Source organism: Cyphellophora attinorum (genome assembly GCF_001299255.1).
Source record: "Cyphellophora attinorum strain CBS 131958 chromosome Unknown Contig5, whole genome shotgun sequence".
Classification (NCBI taxonomy): Eukaryota; Fungi; Ascomycota; class Eurotiomycetes; order Chaetothyriales; family Cyphellophoraceae; genus Cyphellophora; species Cyphellophora attinorum.
In genome coordinates this window covers 701,443-729,360 of record NW_017253233.1, presented here as the reverse complement: position 1 = coordinate 729,360, position 27,918 = coordinate 701,443, and the positions used below count along the sequence as shown (strand labels likewise).

The following is a 27,918-nucleotide window of genomic DNA, read 5'->3' as shown; positions in this document are numbered from 1 at the left end:
TCCGGACTTCAGCCCTGGCTTTGCGGCCAGGTTCGAAATCAACCCTCCAGCAATGTTGTCCTTGCCTTAACGCTCGAGCGATACAGTAGCTTTGTGCAGTGATCTTCAGCCAGCGCTGTTGCATCAATCAATCATTCATCTCAACATTGACCTACTGTGGTTTTCGTGGCTCCACTATCGTGTGACCCGCCATGAACACCGCCCTGAGGGAGTCTTCGTTTCGCGAAAGTCGTGCTTGGTAACTGTCGCAACATTGACGCCGTTTCGCGCAATTTGACCTTCCACGCAACTTGGTTTCCTCGTTCTCAAGTTCTGATGGCCTCGATGACTTCCCAACACCATGATAGCGGCACTTGACGAACTACTTTGTATATTGGTACATCGTAATTCTTGGGCCGAGTCAGTCACCGCCCCGCACTGTCGATTTTTGAGTCATTTTGAAGATGGTCATTTCGACGTGGAAATAATTTCGACTGTCTGGCATGCGACTCATAACTCTGCACACGACATCTCTCGTTTCCGAAAGCACAACAAACTTGCAGCGATTTGCGTGACAACGACTCGACTGGCAGCGCTCAACAGCTGCTCCCGCCAATATGGCGACCACAATCCCCGTCGACCCCTCCCTCAACTCAGCCAAAACCCTGCAACTCGAAAACACACACAACCGCGACGTACTGATTGAGATCGAGAAGAAGTACCAGAAGAAATGGCAGGAAGACAAAGTCTTTGAGTCAGATGCGCCAACAACAGAAGAAATCCCATTCGGTTCGGCATCAGCGAGCGACATCCGAACCAAACACCCCAAATACTTCGGCACGTTTGCATACCCATACATGAACGGCACTTTGCACGCCGGCCACTCCTTCACGGTCAGCAAAGTCGAGTTCACCGCCGGTTTCAACCGTCTGCAGGGCAAGCGGGTCCTGTTTCCTCTCGGCTTCCACTGCACGGGCATGCCCATTAAAGCCTGCGCGGACAAGCTCGTAGAAGATGTGCGCCGCTTCGGCCAGAACTTTGAACGTTTCGACGACGAAGAAGGCGAGAATGTACCAGAGAACGGCGTTCCCGTTGCCCCAACACAAGACGTCAACGTCAAAGAGGACATCACCAAGTTCAAGAGCAAAAAGGGCAAAGCCGCAGCCAAGACAGTCAAGACCAACTACCAATTCCAGACGATGCTCACCATGGGTATCCCCCGAGAAGAAATCCACAAGTTCTCCGACGCCAACTACTGGCTCGAGTACTTCCCGCCTTTGGCCAAGCAAGACCTGATCGATTTCGGCGCGAGGATAGACTGGCGGCGGCAGTTTGTGACGACGGATGCGAATCCTTACTACGATGCATTCGTGCGGTGGCAGATGAATCGTTTGCATGAAGCCAACAAGATCTTGTACGGCAAGCGATATACTATCTACTCGCCCAAGGATGGGCAGCCGTGTATGGACCATGATCGGACCAAGGGCGAGGGCGTAGGACCGACTGAGTACACGGCGTTGAAGTTGAAGGTCAAAGAATGGGCTCCAAAGGCACAGGAGGCCATTGGAAGCTCGATACCGAAAGATGCGAATGTGTACTTTGTGCCAGCGACGTTGAGGCCGGAGACGATGTACGGTCAGGTGTGTTGCTTTGTGGGGCCGAACATCAAGTATGGAGTCTTTAAGGCGAGCGAAATGGAGTACTATGTCGTCACAAAGCGAGCAGCGTGGAACATGTGTTTCCAGGGCAAGTTCTTCCCAGACGACGAGTCAAAGTTCCCACGCGATCAGAAGGAGCTGCAGCCAGTCGTTGAGCTGCCGGGCTCGGCGTTCGTTGGCACTCTGATCAATGCGCCGCTATCGGTCCATACAGATGGTGTCAGGATCCTGCCGATGGAATCTGTCTCTGCAACAAAGGGCACAGGTGTGGTCACTTCAGTGCCATCAGACAGTCCTGATGACTTTGCAACAATGCGCGAATTGGCGAAGAAAGCAGACTTCTATGGCATCAAGAAAGAATGGGCTGAGCTCAAGATGCTCCCCATCATCGACACGCCCGCCTATGGCAACCTTGCTGCACAACACCTCGTCGAAAAGATGAAAATTCAATCGCCCAAAGACACCGCCGCCCTAGCCGAGGCAAAAGACCTCGCTTACAAAGAAGGCTTCTACAACGGCACCATGCTAGTCGGGCAATTCAAAGGCGAAAAGGTCACTGACGCCAAAGACAAAGTCCGAGCAGCCCTAATCTCCTCCAACGACGCCTTCCCCTTCGCCGATCCCTCCGGCGAAGTCATCTCTCGCTCCGCCGACGAGTGCGTAGTCGCCAACATCCCCCAATGGTTTCTGAACTACGGCATCAATGACCCTGAATGGCAGAAGACCGTCCTCGAATACGTCAAATCAGCCACCGGCCTCGAGACCTACGCCCAAGAAACCGAAAACCAGTTCGTCGCCAACCTCGAATGGCTCAACCAATGGGCATGCGCCCGCACCTACGGCCTCGGCAGCAAACTCCCCTGGGACCCCAAGTTCCTCGTCGAGTCCCTCTCCGACAGCACAGTCTACATGTCCTACTACACTATCGCGCACATGCTACACAGCGATCGCTTCGGTAAAACCCCGGGGACACTTGACATCAAGCCAGAGCAGATGACCGACGAGGTATGGGACTACATCTACACGCGCACAAGCGACATTGCGTCCGTCTCCAAAACCTCTGGTCTCTCAGAAGAGAAGCTGCGCAGCCTGCGCCGCTCCTTCGAATACTGGTACCCCCTCGACATGCGCTCCTCCGGCAAAGATCTAATCCCCAACCACCTCACCTTCTTCCTGTACATCCATCTCGCCCTCTTCCCCCGCGAGTACTGGCCCGTTTCGGTCCGCGCCAACGGCCACTTGTTGCTCAATGGCGAGAAAATGTCCAAATCGACGGGAAACTTCCTCACCTTGGGCCAAGCAACCAAGAAGTTCGGCGCAGACGCCACCCGAATCAGTCTCGCGGACGCAGGCGACGGCATGGAGGACGCGAATTTCGAGGAGAAGGGCGCTAATGCGGCGATTATGCGCTTGTACACTTTGAAAGAGTGGATCGAGGGCACCCTCAAGGATTCCGAGCTGCGGGGTGAATCTGGGAGTGTGGTGTGGGATAAGTTGTTTGAAGACGAGATGCACCTCCTCGTGCGCGAGGCGGAGGCGCACTATGCTGCGACGAACTACAAGTTGGCACTCAAGTCGGCCCTCTACGACTTCCAATCCGCCCGCGACTTCTACCGCGAAGCCTGCCTGTCCTCGGGCATACCGATGTCCCGGCCCACAATCCTCAAGTACGTCGAGCTGCAGGCCCTAATCATCTCCACCATCGCGCCGCATTGGGCGGAGTACATGTATCTCGAAGTCCTGCACAAGCCGACCTCAATCCAGCTCGCCCGCTGGCCAAAGGTGCCGGATGCAGACCGCGCTCTGACCGCGATGAGAGAGTACGTCAAAACAACCACCTCAAACATCACCTCCGCGGAAGCGCAAGCTTCGAAGAAGATGGCAAAGGGCAAGGCTACCGCCTTCGACCCCAAGAAGCCGAAGCAGTTGACGGTGTTTGTCGCGGATAGCTGGCCTGCGTGGCAATCAAAATACGTCGACCTCATTCGGAAGATGTTCGAAGAACACAAGATCGAGGACGGACCGGGGAGCGATAAGGAGTTGAATGCAGCGGTGGCGAAGATGGCGGGCAAGGGCCCGGAGATGAAGAAGGCGGTGCCGTTTGCGAAGGGGCTGAAGGCGCAGGTCCTTGCTGAGGGAGGAGACGTCTTGAGCGGTGACCGGAAGTTGCCGTTCGAGGAAGAGGAGCTGTTGGGCGAGATGAAGCGTGGTCTAATGAAGACAACGGGTTGCAAGGAGGTTGTGATCAAGGTCGTCAAGGAGGGCGAGAAGGACTTGCCGCAGATCTCGGAGAATGCTGTGCCGGGAAGTCCAGCGTTCTTGTTTGAGAACGTTGAGGTCTAAAGCTACGATGGCGGTACGGCTAAGTCATGACGAAAATGGAAATGGAAGCTCGGTTGTCCTCTGCGCGGATGGAGCGTGCAAGGCTGATAACCGAAGGGGATGATAGAGCTGGTATCGAGGTCACTGATGCGCCCCAGGGTACTTTCTTCGCTCGTCAGTCCAGATTTACACCTTCCTGTGTATGATGATATCGGGTAAGGTGCGGCTGGCTTATTGTGGGTTAAGCTGCTGCAGACGCAATCTCATGCCCGACCGCCAAAATACTTCCCTCCATAGATATATCTCGGCGCAACCGGATCCGGCTTCGTCACAGTATCGCCTATACCCTTCAAAGCAATGTTCTCCCAGCCATCCTCCGCGGTATATGCTGGCGGTGCTACCCACGTGTTGCTGCCGCGGCCGCTGCCGCTGCCGCCGCTGCTGCTGCTCCTGCTACTCTCACTAACCCCACTCATCGTGGCCTTGCTACGACGCCTCGATGGAGTCCGCCTCGTCAAGTTCTCAAGATCATTCCCAATCACCCTAGGCCAAGTCGTGCCTCGACGAGTCCGCCTCGATGCTCCACGTCCCGGAAACGCCCAGCAAGCAACAAGAAGCACGAGACAAACCCCCGCGCCGATGATCACCCAGCCGCCATTGACCACCCAGTCGGACGGCCCGGTGTGGTGGCCATTTGTGGTGAGATCATTACCATTGTCAACGGCCCGGATGGTCTTATTGTGGTAGGGTAGTACATGTGTGGCTCCTGCATGGTACTCGGCATCCCACATGACCTCTTCGGCGAATGATAGTACACGGCGGTCTAGCTTCGGGTGGCCTTTGTCATCACAAGTGTCGCATGCAAGGCATCCAGAGATTGTGCATTTGTTGCCCATGGCTACTGCTGCTGCTGTTGTATACTCTGGTGGAAGTCGATTTCGGCAATCAAGGCTGTTAGGATCAGAACACTAGCTCAGAGATTTCAACGACACAGTAAATGCGAGTTGTATATATCAAGTTGATCAGCGATTGATGGTTAAAGATGTTATGTGCGAATGGAGCGGCCTTTGGAGGTCACGTTCAGCTGAACCGTAATATGTTTACATCCATGGATACCTAGAAAGTGTATATGCGGTACACAGACCGATACAACCAGTCTCGTCGAGCATTGGACTCAGCAGCAGGCGATAAGATTTCCTTCACAGGTGCCTTGTGAACCCAGGATCTGATGAACACAAAGAAATGTGCTCGACGCTTGTCAGCGACTTTATTGGGGGGCCCCTGTCCTTACTCTTGGCGTGGTACACCGATTCCCGTACAAAGCTCTACGTCAGCTGCGTCGAATTTGTCGAGGTTTCGATGGAAGAATGGTGCGCGGTCGATCTGAGCTCACTAGATTTGCCACTATTAGCATTGCCAGTCGATGTCAGGAAATTCACACCATACCTGGGACAGCTTGCTGTAATTACCCATCTCCACGTTATCCGAGTACGGCGTGTTGTTTCTCGCATCAGCTCGAGCCTTTCTGGCCGCCTTGCGGGCCCGAATTTTGCGTCGGCTTGCACAGCAGCAGTAGATTGTAGCCCCGATTAAGGCAAATAAGACCAGGACCGAACACACGAGAGCAACTATGGCCAGTGACATGGGCAGCTTGTTGTTTCCGAACTGGACGAAGCTCGATTGTTGAGGAGCGTCTTTTGGTTGTGGGGGACCGCCCAATCCAAATGTTGCAGAGGGCGACGGCTGGCTAACGAGCGCCTCACCGAATCCTTTCGTGCGCTTGCTCAAGGTCGGATTGATTTCTGCGGCAAGAGATCGCTTACGGCATTCGAGCTTCTTCCAGCTGCAGAGAACGTTGCCCATGACTGTTGCTGTTAGTGGTATGTTCTTTGACTTGGGACTGATTAGTTGGGGTTAAGATGAAGAATTCAAGATCGCTGGAAGGCAGGCTGAGGGACTTACTTAAGATGGGCTGGCTTCGCCTGGCTCTCATGGCACGAGCATTGTGACTGTGGAATAGTGACACGGTCTGATAATTGCTGAGGCATCCAACGCCAGCTTGGTCCTCCTGCTGAGTCCTTTCCGCGAAAGGGCAAAGTTTGGATCTGGCCACGTCGCGACAAGGAAGCTGCCGTAGGGGTCTTTGAGGGAAGTAAAGCAGCACCTCGGGAGTCAGTCGTCCTTTATTCAGCTCTGGACCGCTGCATGCCCTCGTCTCTGTCCGCTCAACTCAGAGCATGATACCGAGCGACAAGAAACTCGCCATCGTAGTATGTGTTGCGCCGGGTCGCGTTCTTGTCGTGCAAGCTTGAATCAGCTAGAGCACGTTTTCTAAAATACTCTGTTGAGCACATGTAAGCTTCTGTCTGTCGTGATTCCACCGTCCCATCTGGATCCATGCAATGTTGTATCGGTCACGGAACGCGACCGACGCAGGGAGGGACCAAGCACCTGCTATCCTATTCGACTTCAATCGACCACGAGTCGTCACCAATATATGGCGTCTACTACACGTCAGCATGAATTATGCGCCCATTCTTGTCATCGGGATGAGATCAAGATGGTCGATTCTGCTCCTGAGACCGTCGTCGCTACGAAGCAGGATTCTGATGACATCTCGTAGAATCGTCAGTGATCGACTCGTAGTCTTGAATCCCGGCAGTCGGAACGCCGATAGCCGCAATTCCGCTCCGCCCCGCTGAAAGCCCGTTATCGATAAGGTGTTGGCTGCTGCACATGAAATTATCATCGGACTCAAACCACCCTCGACCTCAACTACAGCTACAGCTACTGCAAGCATGCTACCGACCCCGTTGCCCGGCGCAGTAGACCCTTCCTGGCGATGATCTGCGCTGTCCGCTCGTTCGACAAGAACCGATAGCATCGGCTAGGCGCATTCGCCTGACGGTCCGCACGAAGAGCGGCCGTCAACCATTGCATTCGGCCGCAACATGCCCCGTGATCCCCTGATCGCCCTCGTAGGCAAGCCCTCCTCCGGCAAATCCACTACTCTCAACAGCCTGACCGACGCCTCGTCCAAGACAGGCGCCTTCCCCTTCACGACCATCGACCCACAGCGCGCGATCGGCTACCTGCAAATCGAGTGCGCCTGCGGTCGCGACCCGTCGAAGAACCTTACATCGAGGTGCAAACCCAACTACGGCGCCTGCATTAACGGGAAACGCTCCGTGCCGATCGAGCTGTTGGATGTTGCGGGCCTGGTTCCGGGTGCGCATGAGGGGAAAGGCTTGGGGAATAAATTCCTGGATGATTTACGGCATGCGGATGCGCTGATCCATGTCGTCGATGTAAGCGGGACGACGGATGCGGAGGGTAAGGTTACGCGGGGGTATGATCCCAGCGTTGATATTGAGTGGCTGCGGGGCGAGATTGTGCGGTGGGTGCAGGGAAATCTGATGGACCGGTGGGGCAGTATCGTGCGTCGGCACGTTGCTATCAAAGCGCATCCGGCGGATACCCTGCAGGGGCAGTTCTCGGGGTACGGTTCGACGCGAGAACTTGTACAGAGAACTTTGGACAAGTTGGGGGTGAAAGAGCCGCTGGAGAAGTGGGACGATGCCACGTGTGAGAGGATGGTGAATGCATTTGTGGACGAGAAGTTCCCGACGGTGTTGGCTCTTAACAAGATTGATCACCCGGATGCGGATCGGAACGTGGCGAAAATTGCGAAAGCGGTGGCCGCGGAGCGGATAGTGCTGTGTTCGGCGATTAGTGAGGTGTTTCTGAGGAGGTTGGCGAAGCAGGGGTATATCAGGTATCGAGAGGGCGATGAGTACCTCGATACGAGGGAAGACTTGGTTGAGCAGGGTGATCCTACGGGAGGTGGACTGAAAGAGATGGATGAGAAGCTGAAGACAAGGATCGAGAATCTAAAGGACATGGTCCTCTATCGGTTCGGCAGCACCGGCGTGGTGCAGGTACTGAGTCGAGCAGCGGAAGTACTTGGATTGGTCCCAGTCTTCCCTGTACGCAACATACACACCTACGGATCAGGCTCGGCAGGTTCCACGGCTGTGTTTCGAGACTGCGTACTTGTCAAGAAGGGCAGCACTGTCGGCGACGTGGCACGAAAGATCATGGGAGATGCACCAATTGCATTCATCGAAGGCGACGGTGGCAGGCGAATCGCTGAAGATCAGCATGTTGCGGTTGGGGTAAACGATATCATTTCTGTTCATGTTGGGAGGTGAAAGCGCTTCTAAGTTTACTGGTTTTTGGGAAGACGATCACCCGCCCCATACACTACGCACTTGCCTACGTCGAGGCTTCAGCGACGCACTGGCACGAGGCTCCCAAACCCTCACACGTTATGCAGGCTACTCCGGCATGTATGCAATCACCCTCCTCCGTGGAGCCCACCCGTGGAACCTCACTGATTTCCCTTCTGCAGGCCAATCCCTGTCAGCCATACTCATCAACAATAGCGAAAGGAAGCGCGACTTACACGGCCCCTCTCCGAGTTCATCCCAAGCCCTGGATCCGGCGCCTCCGGGAATTCCTCCTTGGTCTTCTGCGCACTCCCTGCCTCATCTCTCCGACTCACGCCCTGGCCATGACCTGTGTCAAGTTGACCTGCTTTGGCGTCTTCGTGGCGCTTCATTCCTTCCTGGGACTCTTTGCCTGTGGGATGTGTCAGTCATACTATCCTTCTGTTCTCCGATGAAGGCGATCGCGTATGGCAGTGAGATGTACTTTGTGAATCTGTTCCGTCCCTCTTAACAGCATGGTCGTCGATAGGTCGACCAGACCAGCCCGGGCGGGAGTTCTGGGCGCCCTTTTCGGCGGCGTCGGTCGAGGCGAAGGAGCGCAGCGTATATGAGGCCGAAGATCGTGGAAGGGCTCGGTGAAGGAGAGCTGTGCGTGCAAGGAGGGTGGCTGATGGAGGTGGGAGACGTGGCATGATTGCGTTCCGGAGGAGCAGATCTGCGGCAGAGGACTTGGTGTAACTGAGGAAGCTCTAAGCGGCTGGGGAAAGGTCCTCGGTGTGAGATCCTCTAATTTGGGATGCTTGGTTCTTGCAAGTGTCTGTTGAAGTTTTGAGTGAGGATGAAGATCCAGTCTGCAGGATCAAGGAGTACAAGAGTTTTGAAACGGCAGTCACGTATGTCTGTAGTGACTGGAGGTGCAGGTACGTGGTTCAGACTACGAGAAGCTTGGATCTAGAGCGTGGAGAAGAGCAGCAACAGGCACAAATTATTTCGACATGCATATCCGCAAATGTCATTGATCTGCATGAGGTAACGGGTCGAATCAGATGTCGTCATGAATCGCAGATCTGATCTCGTCGCCTTTTTCTGGGGTGGACCTGACCCTTTTTTCCCGTGGTTGCCTTTTTGCTCAGTGCACCAACCAACATCGTGTCGACCTGGCTTGTGCGTGGTCGAAGCTCGGCACAGCAGAGTCTCTCAACCGGGAAGGGAGTCCGAGCTCGAGCACTGACGCTCGTCGCACGAAAGCTTTGTTTGACACAGCTTGACGCGACCTGACACCACTCCCCACCAAAATTGCTTCTTGACATCCGAACAAAGAAGAAGACCAAGAGGAGCTATTCCATCCTTCGTGCGTGAAATTGGCCGGCTTGTCAACCATTGTGTTCAGTATACATCGTCGACGCATCCGGCATCACAGGTAAGCGAAATGTTGCTGCTGCGTTGCAGCATGTAGGTAAGTCGTTGCTGCGACTCGACAATATCTCAATTTGCTTCTTGCTTGCCCACGATAGCGCTTGAGTCGATACAGCGACTCTATCGCGCTAGTCTTTCTATCAGCGACGCTCACCCATCACCGCCCAAGATGCGTGACCTCCTTCCTCTCGCCCTGCTCCTAGCAGCCCCCACCCACGCCTTCTGGCGCCTGCCTTGTCCAGCTCCGCTTACGATCGAGCGCCTCGACCCGATCGTCTCCCCTGGCAAAGTCTCCGCCCACGCGCACACCATCCTCGGCGGCAATGGCCTCGCATCCAACATGACCTACAACACCACTCAAGCCTCAACCTGCTCATCCTGCACCGTCATCGGCGACAACTCCAACTACTGGGTTCCGGCGTTGTACTTCCAGCACAAGAACGGCAGCTTCGAGAGCGTAAAGCAGAATGGTGGTGCGTTGGTATACTACCTCCAACGCGCTCCAAAGGGCGTGTCCATGAAAGCCTTCCCGCCTAACTTCAGGATGGTAGCGGGCGATCCATTTCGGCGCAGTGATCAGAACGACACAGAGCAGAGCGCAATAAGCTACGCGTGCATCGACTACAATGCCCCTGGCACGCCAGAAACTCACGCCTTCCCAACCCGTAACTGTCCAAATGGTTTGCGCCAACAAGTCTTCTTCCCTAGCTGCTGGGATGGCGTCAACGAGGACTCTCCGGACCATACATCGCACGTCGCGTACCCTGTCGGCGGCTACAACGGCGGGAAATGTCCTGATACGCACCCCGTCAATCTGATTTCAGTGTTTATCGAGATCTTATGGCAGACGGATAAATTCAAGGATTTCTGGAACCCGGATGACAAGAACCACCCCCAGCCGTTTGTGTTCGCGCATGGTGACCCGACAGGATACGGTGGACACGGCGACTTCTTGAATGGATGGGATATACCGTTGCTGCAGCGCGCGATCGATACTTGCACGTCCAACTCGGGGAATGTAGAGGATTGCAAGGAGTTCAAGTTGCGGCCGGACAAGCAGGCTGAAGGGTGCGTCCTGGAAAACAACCATGTCGATGAAGTCGTCACCGGCGTCCTCCCGCGTCTACCAGGCTGCAACGACGTGACACCTGGCCCTGACCGCGCACCTCTACCCTCAGGCCCGCCTACCTGCGGTGCTACCACAACACTGAGCAACAAGACCGGCACCGCAGCATCCCAGCCGAGTATAGATGGCTGGAAGTACGTAGGCTGCGGCACAGACTCGACCTCCGCGCGCGCCATGACCGCCGCTCGATCTGCGTCAGACGACATGACTAACGCCAAATGCGCGAGCTTCTGCAGTGATGGTGCAGCGAATAAGCAAGGGAAGGGGTTCAAGTACTTCGGGACGCAATATGCGCGGGAATGCTATTGTGCGGATGAGGTGCGGAAGGAGGCGATGCCGATTGAGGGCGTGCCGGGGACTTGCAAGATGGCGTGTAGCGGGGATGGGTCGCAGATGTGCGGGGGATATGGAGTCCTTTCAATTTGGCAGCGGGCTGGCGGTGATGATGGAGTAACGAAGGGGAAGAGTCGGAAAAGGTTCGAAGAGCACGTTGCGAGGCATGCAGTGAAAGCAAGGAAGATTGCGAGTTGAGTGAGGTAGTTACAGTCGTGGTTTTGATAAGTGAATATGGCGACAGGTGAGGTGAGGCGGCCTTCATACTTCTCTTCTTTAATTAGGTATCATGGACATTTGGACAGGTCATGTCTTTTTCGTATCGCGTCACGTTGTACTCCCGACGCAGCTTTGTAGCTTTGCTCTCGTCTCGAAGGTCTGCTCCCTGATTTATCTTCGGTCCGCGAATGCACGTCTCAGGCGGGCTCCGACTTGACACCAGGAACGTACACAAACTCCTCAAGCTCCAGCCGACCCCTCAAAACAGCCATGCTGATCAAGTCCTTACTGTACAATGCGATGCCTGCATCCACAACCTTACTGGCGTACGGATCCGTGCTGCTGTGGCCGATCACAAGCATCGAGTCTGAGAATTCTGCCATTGCCTTCTTGCTTGGCGCGGATGTCTTGACCTCCTCGGCACCCAATGCAGTCGCGACGTTTTTCAGCTCCAATACGAGCTTGTCGTTGAGGCTCTGCTGTAGGCGTTTTGTGATATACACCACGCGACCTTCCAAGATATGGCTTAAGCCGGCGCGTCCGCGATCGATGGCGCCTTCCAGAGTGAACTGCCAGGCCTTCTCGTGCGCTTCATCCTTGGGAATATATCGGTCTGGTAGCAAGAAGGTTGAGTCGTCCACGGAAGCTCTCAGCCATGCCTCTGTGACGATGTCCTTGCCACTGCAGATTGCTAGCATGAGGCTCCCACTCCGAAGCAGAGGTCCATCACCAACACACAGAACGTCGGCTTCGACGATGTTCGTTGTGATTCGCCCGCCCATCTTTTCGAATTTGCGCATGACCCTCCTCTCCTCGCCAACGTTCGTCGTGCTGGCCATATAGACAACCGGATGCGAAGTAGCACCTTTTGTCGACCATCCGCTTGACGATTCAGTCGACGCGATGTTTTTTGTCGGGCATCCACTTGATGGGTCGTTGTACATGCTCTTCTGACGTTTGGACGCGCGTGTACTGGCTGTGTTAGAGCTTGACCTCTTGGACGACGACTTTCGGGTACGTTCGCGCACAGTACTTGGCTCGGGTAGAGTGCTGCAGACGTGGTCTTGTGGTTGGTCGCTAGGTGAGACAACGATGACATTGTCGTCGAGGTCCACTTCATTATCGGGGGTCTCGCGGTCGTAGTCGGTAGCAGGAGTCGTTGGCGTAGCAGTAATTAAGGTTTGCGTCGTGGTCGCTACTGAGCTCTCAGGACCCAATTGAACTACTTCCTTCGGCGGCTTGTCTGGGCTGTCATCTGGAGTACTCTGTGTAGGTACGAAGGCGGGTGCGTCGTCGTGGTCGGACTGTTGAAAGCCTTGCTCTGGCGAATTGGTCGGAGGCTCGTCTGGAGTGCTCCCGGGTAGGACGGTGGTCGGAACATCGTCGAGCTCAGATAAAGGTTGCGTCATGGCCTCGTCGTTGGTACTTTTTGGTGGTGTAGTGGCATGCAGGTCATTGTGCTCGGACAGAAGCTGCGTCAGTGGCAGAAGGTCTTGAGATTGTGTCTCCGGTGTAGGTCGGGGTATGGGCGGCGGACGCATAGAGTTATGTAGGGTTCCAGCCTCGTCATCGAGGAGGACCTCCCAACGATCACCACCCGCTAAGAATTGATCATCCTCACGAAGCAAGATACTGTAGCTGTGTTGTGCCGAAGACGAGCGTAGATGGAAGTGGCGCCCTCCCGGGCTTAGGATCGTGCTTCCTTGCTCCTCGAACGTTGTCAACGTCACACTGTGAGGAAGGACATCTAGTGACAGTCAGATTGGTCAGGAGAACTGGTCACAGTGCTGACCTAGTATGGCGAGGCGGGCTTTGAGGGCGGCGTGGCGGTCTTGATCATGAATTACCTTGAAGCCATGACCACTGCCACGAATAGCATATGATGTGTCAGGCTCGAGAGCTTCCAGCCGTCGTCCTTGTAGAGGATCGTGGAGAGCCAGAAAGAAGCCAGGCATCTTTAAAGCTCTGCTTAATGACCTCAGTCATCTGCGTTGTCAAGGTCGACCATGCCAGGCTTCGATGGCGTGCAACAAGACGCATTCAAAAGACGGACTCTTTTCGCCATTATGAGGCGAGCTGGCGTATTATGTGCGGCTGAATGACACGGGTCGACGTCATTTGATATCCCAGAAATCCTAAGTCACACTTGCCTCGCCACCCTTTCTATCAGGGTCTCAGGCACCTTCTTGCTGCAGATGTAGCTGCAAGCCAGTGCATGATTCCACCAGAGGAAGGAGCAGGCAGACCAGTGAATATGGTGTTGTTGTCACTCCTGTGAATTGACGCTCTGGACGTGCACCCGTTCCTACAACTACTCACTTCTTCCTCCTTTGAGGCATCGAGACGAGCTCAGAATGTGATCAATGATGATTGTGCCTATCGATACGTTCTGGGTGTCTCATCGTCCAGCATGATCGATTCCGGCGACAATACTAAGATGCTTAGTATTGTTCTTCGATGTCTCACTTTGCCGGTGTTCGAGTACACCAACATAGGTCGCAATGAAGAGGATACACATCGTTGGATGAGTTCCGAAGCCACTCAAGCAGACTCTGTGAGCATCGTAGTCTGTTTATCAGCAATTATCGCATCTCCTGTGCTGAAACCATGGCCGATGGCTGCACCTTCAACGCGCCCGTCTTCCCCATTGCTACCGAGGTACCCATCAACGGTTTCCGCGGCTCTCTCCACCAGACAGTCTTCTTCGCACCCTCCTACCACCGCGACGACGCAGATAACAATCCCGTCAGCCAGCCACTGACTTGGTCCTTGGTCGACAATTATGGCTCTCGCACTGCAAGCCGATCCGGCGTCGATGGTATCACTTTGGGCATGGTACTCGTCTCCTTCTTATACGTCGGCTTCATAACCCCTTCCTCGAAACGCGGCACTCCATTCCACAAGTGCCTCCTCTCCGCCCTCTTCCTTGACCTGATCTATCGGCTCCTCATCGTCCTTCAAGACAGCTCTCTTACATTCGGTCGATTCCCAGCATACCGCTCTCTCACACAAGATCCAATCTCCAGCTACACAACGGCTTATACCATCTATACCCTCACACTCGCCATCTTCAGGCTCGCTTCGACCGCTGCCACCACCATCACACTACTCTTGCAGCCCAAAAGTATCCTCTCGGTCTTGCGCATGACTCGTCGAGTGCTGTTCATCAGCATCATCATATACCTCTGCTTGGCCTCTACGGCAACACTAATCTTCCAGATCCTCTTTGTGGTCATCCAGATCCATACCATTAACCTGTCCGGGGACTCCACGACCCCAATGAATGGTCTCGACAGGAGACTCGTCTCGCGCGGCCTGTACCTCGCCTCAGCCATCGCGATCTGTAGCTTCTGCGCCATCTCTTTGGCTTACATCGTCTACGCACTGGGCAACCGCCGTAAAGTCACGGCAGCGACACCAGGAGACTCGTCCTCATACTGGATGAGATGGCGCCTGCTGAGCAGGTACGAGCGCGCCCTGACGACTCTGAGCATGGTCCTACTTCAGTCCTTGATAGCGCCATTGATACTGGAGGTCTTGAGCTTTGTGAGAATCGCGACGGTAGTGGACGGGGTAGTGGAGACAGATCTAAGCGTGAGTGTGGTGAATGTGGTGAATGTGCTTGTCGTGCCTACGGTGCTGGTGTTGCTGCCGTTTGGCGGGCTATTCGACGGGGAGGGAGATGACGGACGCGCGCCAAGGCGAAGGATAGAGGAAACCGTTGGGGATGCTGTTGATGGTGGTGGCCGGCCTTGTCGAGATGATGGTGCAGGTAGCGATAACAATCTCGGCTTATTGGGCGGGCCCCGGGAGAACATTAGAAGCGGCATCGGCTTTGCTGATCGGGAGCTGGAGGAGATTGATCGTTTGTAGATGCTGAGTGAGCAATGATCTGCAAGCATCACTTCTCATTCAGCCCTCATTCTCCCCCCGTCACCTTCCTCATGACAACCCGAGTCCACCTCCGCCTGCGCCACTCCCCGGTCCTCAATGCACTACTGCCAACCCCACCATAATGCACAGCTTCCTCCCAGTCCCTGCTCCGCTCCTTCTTGTTATCTTTCTCCAATTTTTTCAGCCTCTCCCGCTCCGCCTTGGAACATCATACTCCCCATACGCCAGCCACACCTCCTCTTCCCTCCCGCCCTGGCCCGGTGGAGGCGGGAGATCCCAGACCCAGCCATTGTACGCGCCTCCTGAGCTCCTCCTTTGCAGCGGTCCGAGCCCATCGCCACCAGCGACGTCCTCACTCCGTCCGGCAGGAATGTCGTTGACGCCGGCCTCCTCAGAGCCGCTGACGCCAAACTCAACACCCACCACCAGTCTCTCGTTCACCCACTCGCCTGCTTCAAGGTCCAATTCCCATTTCTTACTCCCCCACTCCCAGCCTTTGGGGGGTTGGACTTCCTCGAAAAAGCGCGTGCCGCGAGGGCGGTCGCCTGCGATCCGAGAGGGACTTAAAGGGTCGTAGGGGGTTGGGGTGAAGAGGTGGGGCTGCCATTCTAGTGCGCTTGTGGACGAGGAGGTGGTGTAGGGTGGGGAGGAGGGGACGGTGCTGGAGTTCGAAGATCTCGACGAGTGCGGTTGGGGGTTGGGAGGAGAGGGTCATGGTGTTTAGGGAGGTTATTAGGGGGTGTAGAGAGGCCGGTGGTGTTGGGAGAGCGTTCAGCATGGCGTCGAAGACCGCGGGTTTCTGTTGCGTGGATTTGATGGATTCTCTGATGGAGGTGCTGCTGCTGCCTCGCAGGAAGGATTTCTGGTGTTTGTGCAGCCAGCTTTGCGCCGAGGGGTGGCCAGAGATGATGAGGGCGTAACCTGCAGTGAGGATAATGAGGCGCCAGGGAAAGAGGTGGGCGGCGATGAACAGTGCGAGGGTAAGGAAGAAGAGGTATAGGAAGATAGTGGAGGAGAGGATCTCGTCGGAGAAGTTGGTAGCCGGGGCGATGAGCGCGACGAGGGTGTCGTGCGCGTTGGAGAAGTCGGCCATGGAGTTCTGCAGGTCGCGCATGTTGCGGACGAAGTCTTTGGAGGTCTCGGACGCTGGCTTGATGGTTCGTGCAGGGGCGATGGCAGGACCGGTGTAGGTCGCGTAGTACGGGGTGGTTGCTGAGGTGTGGGTTTGTGCGGGTGGTGGTGGGTGCCGGGACATGAATGCTGGGATCATGATGAAGAGGGTGACGACTGCTAGTGGGAGGACTGCCAGAAGGTATGGATTCAGGCAGACGAAAGTGTAAGTGGCCAGCAGGGAGAGGGTGTGCGTAGGATGTCGCCAGGTGAAGAGACGGATCATTTGGTTCTCGAAGACGAACACTATGCCGATACGAGCGTTGAAGCGGCGGAAATTATTCGCCATCACCATCATCGAGAACGCTGGCCGCGAAACATACTTGGAGGATCGACGATCCTTGGTGGGTGTATCGTCCTCATCGTCAATTATGTCTGCTGGGAAGGCCTGGCTGATGATTTTGGCGAAAAGGCGGTCTTGTAGTGATGCTGATTTGCCCTCTTCCGCGCGTTCTGCCTGTCGTTCCTGGGCTTTCTCCTTCAGTCGAGACGGTGAAGCTTTCTGCTTTAGCCGATCTCTTCGGCTCGCTGATGATGCCACTGAGTCTGTATCTGAGACCGAGATTTCATCGTCGCTGCCTGGGACGACCAACAGCGGTAACGCCTCATCGCGGTTGGCGAAGGCGTCGACCGTGTACTCGTCCATACCGCCAGGGTTTCCCCTATTGCGACACAGTGCCTCTACAAATTTAGGATCGTCGTCGAGCCATAGTGTAATGAGGTCTGGTTTGACACGTGATAAAAATGTACATGGTCGATCGATGACATAAGTTGGTGTGGCGGAGATATACCAAGCTATCGCCTAGTGCTGGCCTTCAAGCACTGTCCAGGGGTTCCGCATTTTAGGGATAGGATAGGGGCTATAAGATTCCCGGTAAGGGCTCTTGGTGTTCTCCTTTGTTCGACCATCCGAGTCTAGCCACTTGCGGGACTGAACAGTGCCGAGTGCACAAAGTGCTCCCCGTAACGTGAATTTGAGAATCAGATTTCTAGGTTGCCGGATAATCGATTGGCAGAATGAGGTCGCGGAGGAAAGGACGCCACATGAAGGGTGGAAAGATCAGCGTCGATCGCGTGTTGCCCGGTGAATTTAGGGGCCACTAGAATCTGGGCCTCTAGGCGTCGCTAATGCCTATGATTGGGGGAGCTACCCCCGGGACAGGGTAGCCGGCAGTTTTATGATTTGGATGCTGGCTCAGGAACGAAAGAACAAACAGACCAGGCCACGTCCAAGCTAGCCCTAGATGAGCATCACCTGCATCTTCACCGTATTATCGCTGTAGTCAGTTCATCTGCATGCTCGCATTCTTTTCTGGAGAAAACAACCCCCAGACAAACATCGTACGCTGCAGCATGTCCTACTGAACTCAGTGTAAACCAACAACGAACCCACTCAACATTGTTGGTCAGATTCATTCTTTGTGAAGTCTTAGCGTCGAGAACCCCCCCTTCGACAACGCGCTGGTGCTTTCTGAACGTCCAATGCCGCATCGGTAGCATCCTCACCGTTAGGTCGCGGCGACTTGACTGTCTCCTTGTACCAAATTCACCCCTCTCGGACATGGCGTGAGCGTCGTTCCGCCCGAATTAGAATATTCCTCCAGACTTCGGCGCCATGCCTTTCAGGCCGAACGCAGCCGCCAACGGAGACAATGGCAACAACAAGAGCGCATCCGCCATCGCTGGCAGAACGATAGGAGCCGCCGTCAATAATGATGGAGATGCTGGTGGTACAGCCCCACGATCGATGCCTGCGGTCTCGGCCTCAGCAGCGACTGCAGCTCTCCGAAAGACGATGGCTGATCGCGAAACTGCAGGTCACTTTGCCTCCAGCACTTCGTCCGCCAACGGCAATCCTGCCAGTCAACGCAGTGGACCTCCTTCTGCCTTCCACGGTCAAAATGATAAGCATAATACCACTCGGAGGAGGCAGTCTTCAATCCCAAAGGTGCCCATGGGCCCGCGTGCAATGGACTTTCCCGCTGGCAAGAGGTATGTAGAGATCGCACCTGCCTCGTGTCTGATTGAAATCTGACACTGACACCTTCTTTCTCCAGATCCGTGAGCAACTCTGTCTTGCACTCCAATGGCATCCACGGCGCCTCAGCCGTCGCTTCTCAAGATCCTTACACAAACGAGTTGACTATCAACGACATCTCCCGCTTCAGTTTCGCTTCCATTGCCCCAGCCAACCCACGCGATGAACGCGATTCCTCCGAGTACGACAACTTCTTAGAGCCTACCTTTAATTTTGACGACTTCCATGACCACATCACGACTTCCGAACCTAATCTGAGGGACTTTCCCTTGCCCGGCGCTGCTCGTCCGACTCCGAGCAGTAACGACGATTCTGGGCCTGATCTGCCAGTCCAGCAGCCCTCCCAGCCCGTGCAGTCCGCTGCTCAGTCCCAGCCTGCCATACCTGTACCTGCAAGGAAGACCTCGGGCTCTATGCACTATAGCACACCTCTCAGTCGGAAGGCTTCTGGAGCCTCTACGCAATCACGCATGTCGAACAAGTCGGACTCAGTACACGCACAGATCACAAATACACAGTCAATACTGAAAGGGCGGCGTCAAAGTCACTTTCCACCCAATGCTTTCAACAACCCAGCGGGCAGCACCAGCTCATCCAAAGCGCCTCGAAAATCCATCGGACCTGGAACATTCGTGCCTCCCGATACGACGAAAGCTGAGGGTGTCAAGAGGCGGCCTAGTGTGGGAGGAAGGAGACCAAGCACAGAGAGCAAGAATGGTCTCTCTCTGCGCTTGACGAACAAGAAGGGCGATTTGAGCGATGGCAAAGCTTCCAGGACCATCCGAGCCAAGTCCTTCATGGGGGCCAAGAGTCAAAGCTCTAATGATTTGCTGGCACCCTCGAGTCCAGAGACCACCAGACCGACTTCATCTCACGTTCCAGGTACTCCGAACAGACGCAGTGGGACACCTGGTCGAACGACAACTCCCGGAACTGCTGGGAAACGTATGTCGGTGATGCCAGGTCATGGAGGCTTGGGTGCTAGGACAATCAGTCCTACAGACGCTCGAAGAATGAAGAGAATGTCAATCGTACCTCCTGCACCTCCGATCCCGCACAGTCGAATATCCCAAGCACCACCAACACCTACCGAACCGATGCCTACGAGACCTCGATCGACCGTTCAGTCCCCAGCAGTCGGTAATAGGAAGAGTCTCACTCCATCATCTGCAAGGACTACTCCGGATCCAAACCGGAAGTCCTACAGCTCAGGTCAGTCGCTGTCATCTGCTACGAGCTATGCTTCCTCTGTCCGCAATTCGGCATCTTTGAGTGCCAGACTATCACAAAATCTGAGTTCCTCTCGTTTGCCAACGCCTAAGCCGCGTATTGATACATCAACTATAGCCCCTCTGGATATAGGAGTTCCACCCGTGCCCGCCATACCGAAGGCATACGAATCACCTGGCAGCGAATTCGATCAGCCTTTCTTCTCTGCAAGGTCTTCGAGCTTACCACCCATTGACTCGCCAATAACATCGAGCCCTCAAGTCACCAATTTTGAATCAGCCATGAAGACGCTTGAGACCCCTCGAGCACCGAGTGCCTCCTCAAAGGTCTCGCAAACCATCCCGCTTGAGCCGGAGCTTAGACAGAAGCCTCAGCCCAAGAACTCGAAAAAGAGCAACCACAGTCTTCGCCTGCCTCCGCTCAATCTCCTTCCGCTCAGTACACCGACAGCGGCCAAGATCAAGGCATTCAAGGATGCTCGAGCTGAGGCTGCAGACGCTCCATCCACGCCTCCGCCATACCGTAGTACCAAGACGCCCAGTACGCCCATGACTGCTTCGAAAGCAAGCTTCTTCACAAAGAGCCATAGGGCTCAGGAAGAGGCAGTCATGCGGAGTAGCACGTCTCATTATGCTCTTCGGCCAGATCCGATGCTCACTCCCGCGAACGAGAGTCCCAGCCTACCGCCTTTCACATTTGAGCCTGGCTCACTCCAAGACCGTGGTATCTCGCCATTTGTGTCATCCTCGCTTCCAAAGACTGACGATTTTGCGAATTATATGCGACCCAACTTTACCACAGAGCTCAATCGGACAGGCCAGGCTAAACCAAACGGTCCACGCGCTCCAAGCTTTTCAGTGACACCGAAGCTTGGATCCGAACCAAGCCCAGTGGAAAGGTCTGAGGGCGACAACTCTGCTTACAGTGGTCTGCGAAGGAAACTAAGTAGGAAGCGGACCGATCCGAAGAGTGAGCAAAAGACCTTGGAGCAGCCGGTGGCCACTAACTACGACAACATGCCTCCTCCCAAACTGCCAGCGTCTGCAACCTGGTCGAACAATCTCTCCAGTGCGGCGAGCCCTGTGCAGAAGCCGCAAACGTATCTCAGGTCCAGACGCCAAACCTCTGGCTCGAGTAACATCCTCAACGCGCAGAGACAGGACAGCATTGACAGTAATGCTACGCATGTGTCAACATCACGGCCGTCAATGGAGTCTGTCCGCTCTTTCATGCAGCACTCCAATCGATCTGGTTCGATCTCAAGTATAGCCGCTCAGGCGAAGTCGTCGCCAAGAGCCCCGGCTCCGCCGCAAGCACAACCTCCTCGCCAGGAGGAGGTGCTGGACCGAGATGACATGGTTGCGGAAGAGGAAATGAAACGACTTGCTTCGAAGCGAAGAGATTTCGAATCGGCAGCAAGGGAGCTTGATGCGTTGAGGGCAAGAGCTTGCCCGGCGCGTAGAATCACAGCCGCTACAGCAACTCAGCTACACACTCTCAACATCTTCGAAAGAGGAGAGATTGTTGACTATGGCGATATCTACTTCTGTGGTAGCCTGCGAGCGCGCAAAATTGTCGGAGATCCTGGAAACACCGCCACAAATTTCGGCTACGACGATGACCGTGGAGACTACAATATTGTCGAAGGAGACCACTTAGCTTACCGGTACGAGGTCGTCGATCTCCTCGGCAAGGGCAGCTTCGGCCAAGTCGTTCGCTGTATTGACCACAAGACTGGGATCTTGGTTGCTGTCAAGATCATCCGTAACAAGAAGCGTTTCCATCAACAAGCACTCGTTGAGGTCAACATCTTGCAGAAGCTCAAGGAATGGGTGAGGATGTTCTCGATGCGCTTTGTAGCCTGCTAACAGATTGACAGGACCCGCAGAAGAAGCACAGTGTCGTTAACTTCGATCAAAGTTTCTACTTCCGTGGTCACTTGTGTATTTCCACCGACCTCCTTGGCATGAACCTCTACGAGTTCATCAAAGCTCACGATTTCCGTGGCTTCTCGCTCAAGCTGATTCGACGATTCACGAAGCAAATGCTACACAGTCTGATTTTACTGCAGAAGCACAAGGTTATCCACTGCGACCTCAAGCCTGAGAATATCCTTCTCGCACATCCTGTGCATTCCGAGATCAAGGTCATCGATTTCGGATCCAGCTGCTTCGAGAACGAGAAGGTCTATACATACATCCAGTCTCGGTTCTATCGATCGCCGGAAGTCATTCTGGGCATGTCTTACGGCATGCCGATCGACATGTGGAGTATCGGTTGCATCTTAGCTGAGCTCTTCACTGGATATCCCATCTTCCCAGGTGAGAACGAACAGGAGCAGTTGGCTTGCATCATGGAGGTGTTCGGCCCACCCGAGAAGCACCTGATCGAGAAGAGCAGCCGGAAGAAGCTCTTCTTTGACTCGATGGGAAAGCCACGCCTGACGGTATCAAGCAAAGGTCGCAGACGACGCCCAAGCTCGAAGGACCTGCGGCAGGCATTGAAGTGTGACGATGAGGCTTTTCTCGATTTCATTGCTCGATGTTTGCGCTGGGATCCGAGTCGCAGAATGCGGCCTGACGAAGCCGTTCGCCACGAGTTCATTACAGGCGTGAAGGTGTCGGTCACGAACCGTAGAAACTTTGCCAGCAACGCTGCTTCGCCTATCAAACGCGTCAACTCGGTCACGGCACCTAACGGTACTCGGCCCTTGCCTCAGCCACCGTCGTCAGCTCTGAAAGTGGTCAATGGGCGTCAGGAGCCCACTGTGTCACCGAGCAAGACCACAATCGCTAATAGACGCCAGTCAGCCGCCTTGAATACGCAAGTTGGTGCTAGAGGCTCGCAACCCGTGCTTCCGAGAGTTGCGACAATTGCACAAACTGGACGTGGGCCCAACAGCAGGACGGACCTGGCGACAGCTGCGGCTCAAGCTAGCCTGGTGAAGTGAGAGTGAGATGACGGCGTTGTACAAAAGCAACATACCCCAGCGATTGGCTCCGCCGCGCATAGATCAGGTCATTTTTAGTGAACAGATTCAGTATCTTTTGTAGCATATGTACGGCAGCATAGCAACGATGAGGATGGGCTAGCATCGACAGCGAGACAAGTCAAGAGCTGGAGACCTTCATAGTATAACATTACATCAGTGACGATACATCAGTGACGATACATCAGTGCCGATACATCAGTGACGATCTCGTTGCCGTGGAACATATCGATGCCACGACTTTCTGAAGCATTTGTCCGTCTTGCAACAGCGTGACTTCTGGCTACCGCTTCTGGACTTGTGCATGAGGGATGTCGGATAGTAGGGCAAGATGCAGGAGCACGTCATCGTCCATGAATATTCCGAAAGGCAATATCCACTGTGGCCTGTCGCACATTTACTGCACTGTAGTGGTTGACGTATACAGTGCGGAATATTGAAGTTCATGCTGACAAGCACATCGGCAGGAAGCGTGCCCGAGTCCGAATTACATTGCAATGCCTGTAACCTATGAATGATTTACTGCAAGTCGTACCTAGTCTAGTCGCACCTTCTTTACTAATCTGCCAAAGTTGCCCTAAACGGGGAGCGACTTCTTCTGTTCGTGATAAAGATCTTCTTCGGCATTGGATGACCAAGCAGTCGTGATATCTATCTAGCATTCGTTCACCAAGGCCTTCTGCCAGGTAATTCGCACCCAATTGGTTCTAAAGGCTGAATACTCGCCATCGGTCTCGAAACGCATAGTGTCGGGCCCGTCCCTGATCCTACTGGTGGCCTGGCCGTGCTTGGGGACAAGGACGATATATCAACTGGAGCGGCTCAATTGCCCCTTGGTATATGCTACCATCAGGCATTTTCTTGACTCTTGTCACACGTAGAGCAACTGTCCTACCATTTCGCAGCTTCACGGCAACGAGATCAGTCCACAGCCACTTCTTCTACCAACGTCCAAACACGACAGTCAGATATATAGATCCTACTATCAAACACTCAACCTTCTGTCTGCAGAAGTCTCCCTACAGCACGATGGGAAACGAAAAGCAAAAACCAATCCTGATCTCCGGTGCAGGCCTCGCCTCCCTTCTCCTCGCCCGCGTCCTGCTCAATAACAACATCCCCTTCCGCATCTTCGAGCGAGATGCATCACTCGCCTTCCGCGGCCAAGGCTACAGACTCAGACTGAGCAATGAGGGTCTAGATGCGATTGAGACGAGTCTGAATCCGAAGGGGTGGGAGCGATTCTGGGAGACTTGTGGGAAGACAGGCGGCGCTGGATTAGTCACGTTCGATGCGAGGAATGGTGAGATCTTAGAGGACAGTGATGGGCCACCAAATGGGAAAGGAGAGAATGGTGCGGGTGCGGGGACGAAGCAAGACGAGGGCCGCCCCAACGATGCCGTCACAAAGCTGGAGAGCAAGCAGGAAGAGGGCAAGAAATCCCACGACACACCACTAAAGCAGCTCGGCCGAGGCCCGAAGGAGGCGCTGACGAGTCGTGGAGGCCAAACTGTGGGCATTGCGAGGGGAGAGATGAGGGAGGTGTTCTTGGAGGGCGCGGAAGAGTATGTCCAGTGGAGCAAGGACGTTACGGGCTACGAGATGGCACCGTCCGGAGAGGGCGTCTTTGCAATTTTTCGGGACGGGAGCAAAAGTGAGGAGGGAAGCATGCTGATCGGCGGCGAGGGGATTCACTCGAAAATTGCGAAGCAGTTGAGCGGTGGAAAGTTGAAGGTTTTCGATACAGCATCCCGCGGCATTCACGGTCAAGCCCCAACCAGCGCCTTTCGGGGATTGGGCGAAGGCGTCTTCCGCATCGTCGACGACGAGAATTCTACTGGCAAATTGAGCATCATCACAAACGTGCGGTCGGGCGACAAGGACAGAGACGATATCCAATTCGGGTGGACTATGATCGGTCAGCCGGGGGTGATCCATGCGCCCAACGATGACTATACCATCGTAGGGAAAGTGGCGGCGGACATTGCGAAGAAGTTGACTAAAGACTGGGATCCGAAGTTCAAACCATTGTTCGATAACATGGATGAAAAGGAAGCGGCGTTTTGGAAAATGTGAGTTCTACTGGCCCTTTGCGCTTTCCTTTCCTCTTGTTTGGGCTTTGTGTTCTTGCCATCTAGTTCGCAAGGGAGGACTCGCAGAATGCTGACTTGGTCGCGATACAGCACATGCTCCTCCCCTTCCGGTGTCCCACAGTGGGAGAACAACCCTCGGGTTACAGTCATTGGAGACGCAGTGCACAGCATGACGCCTGCGGGCGGTCTCGGCGCCAACACAGCAGTCCAAGACTCCGCCCTCCTTGGCCGTCTCCTCGCTGAAGCAGGTGGTTACGCTGATGGAATAACGAAGAAATATGAGGACGAGATGAGGATTTATGGCTCGAAGGCTGTTGCGCAGAGCTACGGCGTGGCAAGTAAAAGCTTCGCTGGGTTGATTGACGAGGAGCGGACGCCGACTGTGTAGTATGATGCGAATCTCAGCATGCAGACTTGGTCAGAGCAAGCTTTAGAACACGGCACCACAAAAGTGTGAGCCATTGTGAGGTAGACAGATGCTTGAACAGACATGACATTGATGCAGCTTCACAACAATGGCGTCCTCCCAAACACCAGATTCTTAAAATGAATCAACAGTCAAACCAATTCAATCTCTTACCTGCTGCAACTCATTTACCACCATCATTCACCTCTAACCAGTGACTGCACACAATTCACACAGCACTTTCATCACAACACCTCCACTAGCCCCCATTCACTCCAGCATGATCACCCACCAGCCAGGACTTGACGCAGTAAGTCATCTCTGAGATGTGGACGAGACTCAAGTGAACTCAAACACGAATGAGACTCAAGTGAACGACGAGTGACGAGAATCCAACGGGCACTTATCGGTGTAACGCTACACTATTACGATCTCCAGCTCTTGACTTGCTTCCAAGGTTGTTCGCGGCGGGCTCCATTGGTCAACGGCTGGAATTCTCTAGATTACGAGCTCGGCATAGTACGTGCTTGTACAATATCATCAGACTTCGAACACCTCCCCCAACCCACCATCGCCAGCTTTCCGCGATTCTACCAGATCCAATCGCCAACCTTTCCACTTACTCGTCAGCCCCCTCTTCACTTCTCTTACATGCGCCACCATCTTCTTCATTTCCTCTTCCCTCTGCGCTCTAGCAAAGGCCGCTTCGTCCATCTCGTCGTCATCCTCCAACAGTAAGCTGTCCGCTCTGTCCCGGGTAGGGCCTGCGGCGGTAACAGATGGTGAGGCTGGGGCCATGAATGCATTCAGGCCGGAGGATAGGTACTGCGTGAAGTTGGAGTGCTTGGCTGTGCCGGGAGAGGCGGTCGCAGCTCGGGAGGCAGCGTTGTTGCTGCCAAAGAAGGATGATTCTCGACGAGCACTGCCAGGGCCGGTAGTGCCGGAGAGGTCGACCTCATCGAACCCTTCTTCATGGTGGTCCAGTGACGAGCGAACTGGTAGAGTACTACTGGCGCCATCCGTGTTATGCAACTCGGGTTGCAGATTCGTCCGCTGATCCCGCCACACGCCCCTCTGCAAGTCAAAGACCTGCCCCTCGAGCTCCCTTATCCGGCGCTCGAGTTTCTTCCGCCCTTCGTCCTCCAGCTCGTCCAATCCATCGTCGACGTCCGCACCGCTGCCGGAGATGGCACGCTTGTGCTTCTCCCGCAATCGTGCCGTCTCAGCTTCGAGTGTCGCGATCTTAGTTCTCAAGACGGGGATCTCTCGCGCTGTCGATTCGGCGGAGGAGAGTTTTGCCGCAGTGCGTGCTTCCGCTTCTCGGTGGAGTTTGTTCATAGCGTTGATTTTCGCTTCAAGTTTGGTCACGTTCGCCGTGGCTTCGTGGTATTTCGTGGTTGTGGTTTCCAAGTCTCGCTCCAAGGTGCGGATCTTGGTGTCTTTGGAGGTGGCGTTCGTGCCGTCCTGAACGGATTTCTCGGAGGCGCGGTGTAGAGCCTTTTTCGTGTCGGCTAGTTCGTTCTCGGTTGTCTTCAATTTGGTTTCGGCGGTGGCGAGGGAGGATTGTAGTGCGGAGAGTTGGGTTGAGTGGGTGGTTGTGTCTGATGTTTGGGAGGTGAGTTGGGTGCGTAGGCGAGAGATCTCGAGTTGCATGTCGGCGATGGTGGCGTCTTTGGATTCGAGTGATTTCAGGATTGGTGCGGTACTGTCGTCGAGTGTGTTGGCGGCGCTTTCTCGTCGGGAGCTCGGCCGGTGGTGGAGGGTGTGGGAGTGGATGTTGTACGTTGTTGGCGTTTGAGAATCTCGATCTCTGCTTTCAGAGCTGCGGTCTCTGAACTGCCGGTGCTGGCTTGGGACTCTCGTAGCTCTTCCAGCTGCTCTTCGACTGTCCGCCGACTCCTTTCATGCTCTGCAGCCTCTTCTGAAAGTCGTTCATTTTCTCGTTCCAACTCCGACACTCGTTGTAGTGCTCCAGTGCCCGGACTTTTGAGGTCTGCAGCTGTGTCGCGGAAACTGGTGGTTCGCAGCTTGGATTGAATGGAGATGCTGGCTTGTCGGCCTGGATGTTTTCGTCGTTGGGACTCGTCGACGTCGGGGTCCGGGAATGTGTCTGTGTCTGGTGATTTTGAGGGTGCTTCATCGTGTTGGTTGTTTGCTGCGGCGGCGATGGCGGCGTTGAAGTCTGCTTCGTCTGCATCCGCCGGATCTTCTGTTGTTGGCTTCACTTCATCTTCCGCGGCAGGGACGGTATCCTCCTTGGGCTCCTCCTGCTCGTCGGGCTCAGCATCGGCCACTTCCTTCTCCTTGGGCTCATCTTTGTCGACCTTCTCTTTTGATTTGGTGCCTGCCTTATCGCCTGCTTTCTTCTTCTTTTGTAACGCCGCAACCTATCAAACAAGTCAGAGTTGTGCAGATGAAGTTGACGAGGTCGTAATGTGGTAGCCCCAAGGATGGTGTAGGCGCATACCCTCTTTTTTGCCGCAGCCAGCTTCTCAGCTTTCTCCTTATCCTCCTTTTCGCCCATGGTGAGGTCCGTCTTCACTCGTGTATTGATCAAGCCAGCCGACTTCGTGGTGTCAAAACATAGGGTCGTGGAACGTTAAGGGTGACGCGTGTGGGGAAGTGCTACGCGAACGCCGGTTGACTGTGTCTGAGCTCGGAGACACTGAGGACATATATGTATTGCTGAGTGCAAGTTTGGTTGGCTTGCGATCCATCGTGAGGGTCTCATTGTACGACTTATCACAGCAGACAGAGAGCAGGGTCAAGGACGAAGCAGTGCGTGTGAGAAGATATTGTTATTCTCGGGAGAACCC

The 27,918-nt window shown here is 54.7% G+C and overlaps 12 protein-coding genes across 12 annotated transcripts; 6 read left to right on the top strand and 6 right to left on the bottom strand.

Annotated features, from left to right (window-relative positions):
- Nucleotides 1–596: 596 nt before the first annotated feature.
- Nucleotides 597–3,980, top strand: AB675_6930 (Leucine--tRNA ligase, cytoplasmic; the record flags this gene model as incomplete). The annotated part of the gene is made up of 1 exon (XM_018147258.1): nt 597–3,980. One exon carries the CDS (start codon nt 597–599, stop codon nt 3,978–3,980), a length of 3,384 nt encoding a protein of 1,127 aa, XP_018003473.1.
- A 1,266-nt stretch (nt 3,981–5,246) lies between these two features.
- Nucleotides 5,247–5,822, bottom strand: AB675_6929 (uncharacterized protein; the record flags this gene model as incomplete). Its single annotated transcript, XM_018147256.1, has 2 exons — nt 5,247–5,342; nt 5,406–5,822. The coding sequence occupies 2 exons, from the start codon at nt 5,820–5,822 to the stop codon at nt 5,247–5,249; spliced, it is 513 nt and encodes a 170-aa protein (XP_018003226.1).
- Nucleotides 5,823–6,910: 1,088 nt separating this feature from the next.
- On the top strand, nt 6,911–8,170 carry AB675_6928 (putative GTP-binding protein; the record flags this gene model as incomplete). The annotated part of the gene is made up of 1 exon (XM_018147255.1): nt 6,911–8,170. One exon carries the CDS (start codon nt 6,911–6,913, stop codon nt 8,168–8,170), a length of 1,260 nt encoding a protein of 419 aa, XP_018003149.1.
- A 179-nt stretch (nt 8,171–8,349) lies between these two features.
- Nucleotides 8,350–8,880, bottom strand: AB675_6927 (uncharacterized protein; the record flags this gene model as incomplete). Its single annotated transcript, XM_018147254.1, has 3 exons — nt 8,350–8,364; nt 8,425–8,600; nt 8,673–8,880. 3 exons carry the CDS (start codon nt 8,878–8,880, stop codon nt 8,350–8,352), a joined length of 399 nt encoding a protein of 132 aa, XP_018003120.1.
- An 893-nt stretch (nt 8,881–9,773) lies between these two features.
- On the top strand, nt 9,774–11,261 carry AB675_6926 (uncharacterized protein; the record flags this gene model as incomplete). The annotated part of the gene is made up of 1 exon (XM_018147253.1): nt 9,774–11,261. One exon carries the CDS (start codon nt 9,774–9,776, stop codon nt 11,259–11,261), a length of 1,488 nt encoding a protein of 495 aa, XP_018003240.1.
- Nucleotides 11,262–11,479: 218 nt separating this feature from the next.
- On the bottom strand, nt 11,480–13,237 carry AB675_6925 (uncharacterized protein; the record flags this gene model as incomplete). Its single annotated transcript, XM_018147252.1, has 2 exons — nt 11,480–13,029; nt 13,075–13,237. The coding sequence occupies 2 exons, from the start codon at nt 13,235–13,237 to the stop codon at nt 11,480–11,482; spliced, it is 1,713 nt and encodes a 570-aa protein (XP_018003326.1).
- A 652-nt stretch (nt 13,238–13,889) lies between these two features.
- Nucleotides 13,890–15,155, top strand: AB675_6924 (uncharacterized protein; the record flags this gene model as incomplete). The annotated part of the gene is made up of 1 exon (XM_018147251.1): nt 13,890–15,155. The coding sequence occupies one exon, from the start codon at nt 13,890–13,892 to the stop codon at nt 15,153–15,155; it is 1,266 nt and encodes a 421-aa protein (XP_018003277.1).
- Nucleotides 15,156–15,356: 201 nt separating this feature from the next.
- On the bottom strand, nt 15,357–16,992 carry AB675_6923 (Peroxisomal membrane protein PEX29; the record flags this gene model as incomplete). The annotated part of the gene is made up of 2 exons (XM_018147250.1): nt 15,357–15,784; nt 15,834–16,992. The coding sequence occupies 2 exons, from the start codon at nt 16,990–16,992 to the stop codon at nt 15,357–15,359; spliced, it is 1,587 nt and encodes a 528-aa protein (XP_018003586.1).
- Nucleotides 16,993–17,961: 969 nt separating this feature from the next.
- AB675_6922 (Dual specificity protein kinase pom1) lies at nt 17,962–22,564 on the top strand (the record flags this gene model as incomplete). Its single annotated transcript, XM_018147249.1, has 4 exons — nt 17,962–18,338; nt 18,404–21,446; nt 21,494–22,231; nt 22,421–22,564. The coding sequence occupies 4 exons, from the start codon at nt 17,962–17,964 to the stop codon at nt 22,562–22,564; spliced, it is 4,302 nt and encodes a 1,433-aa protein (XP_018003183.1).
- A 1,068-nt stretch (nt 22,565–23,632) lies between these two features.
- On the top strand, nt 23,633–25,084 carry AB675_6921 (uncharacterized protein; the record flags this gene model as incomplete). Its single annotated transcript, XM_018147248.1, has 2 exons — nt 23,633–24,675; nt 24,787–25,084. The coding sequence occupies 2 exons, from the start codon at nt 23,633–23,635 to the stop codon at nt 25,082–25,084; spliced, it is 1,341 nt and encodes a 446-aa protein (XP_018003348.1).
- A 558-nt stretch (nt 25,085–25,642) lies between these two features.
- AB675_6920 (uncharacterized protein) lies at nt 25,643–26,755 on the bottom strand (the record flags this gene model as incomplete). The annotated part of the gene is made up of 1 exon (XM_018147247.1): nt 25,643–26,755. The coding sequence occupies one exon, from the start codon at nt 26,753–26,755 to the stop codon at nt 25,643–25,645; it is 1,113 nt and encodes a 370-aa protein (XP_018003159.1).
- A 35-nt stretch (nt 26,756–26,790) lies between these two features.
- Nucleotides 26,791–27,626, bottom strand: AB675_6919 (uncharacterized protein; the record flags this gene model as incomplete). Its single annotated transcript, XM_018147245.1, has 2 exons — nt 26,791–27,489; nt 27,570–27,626. 2 exons carry the CDS (start codon nt 27,624–27,626, stop codon nt 26,791–26,793), a joined length of 756 nt encoding a protein of 251 aa, XP_018003624.1.
- Between the last annotated feature and the right edge of the window lie 292 nt (nt 27,627–27,918).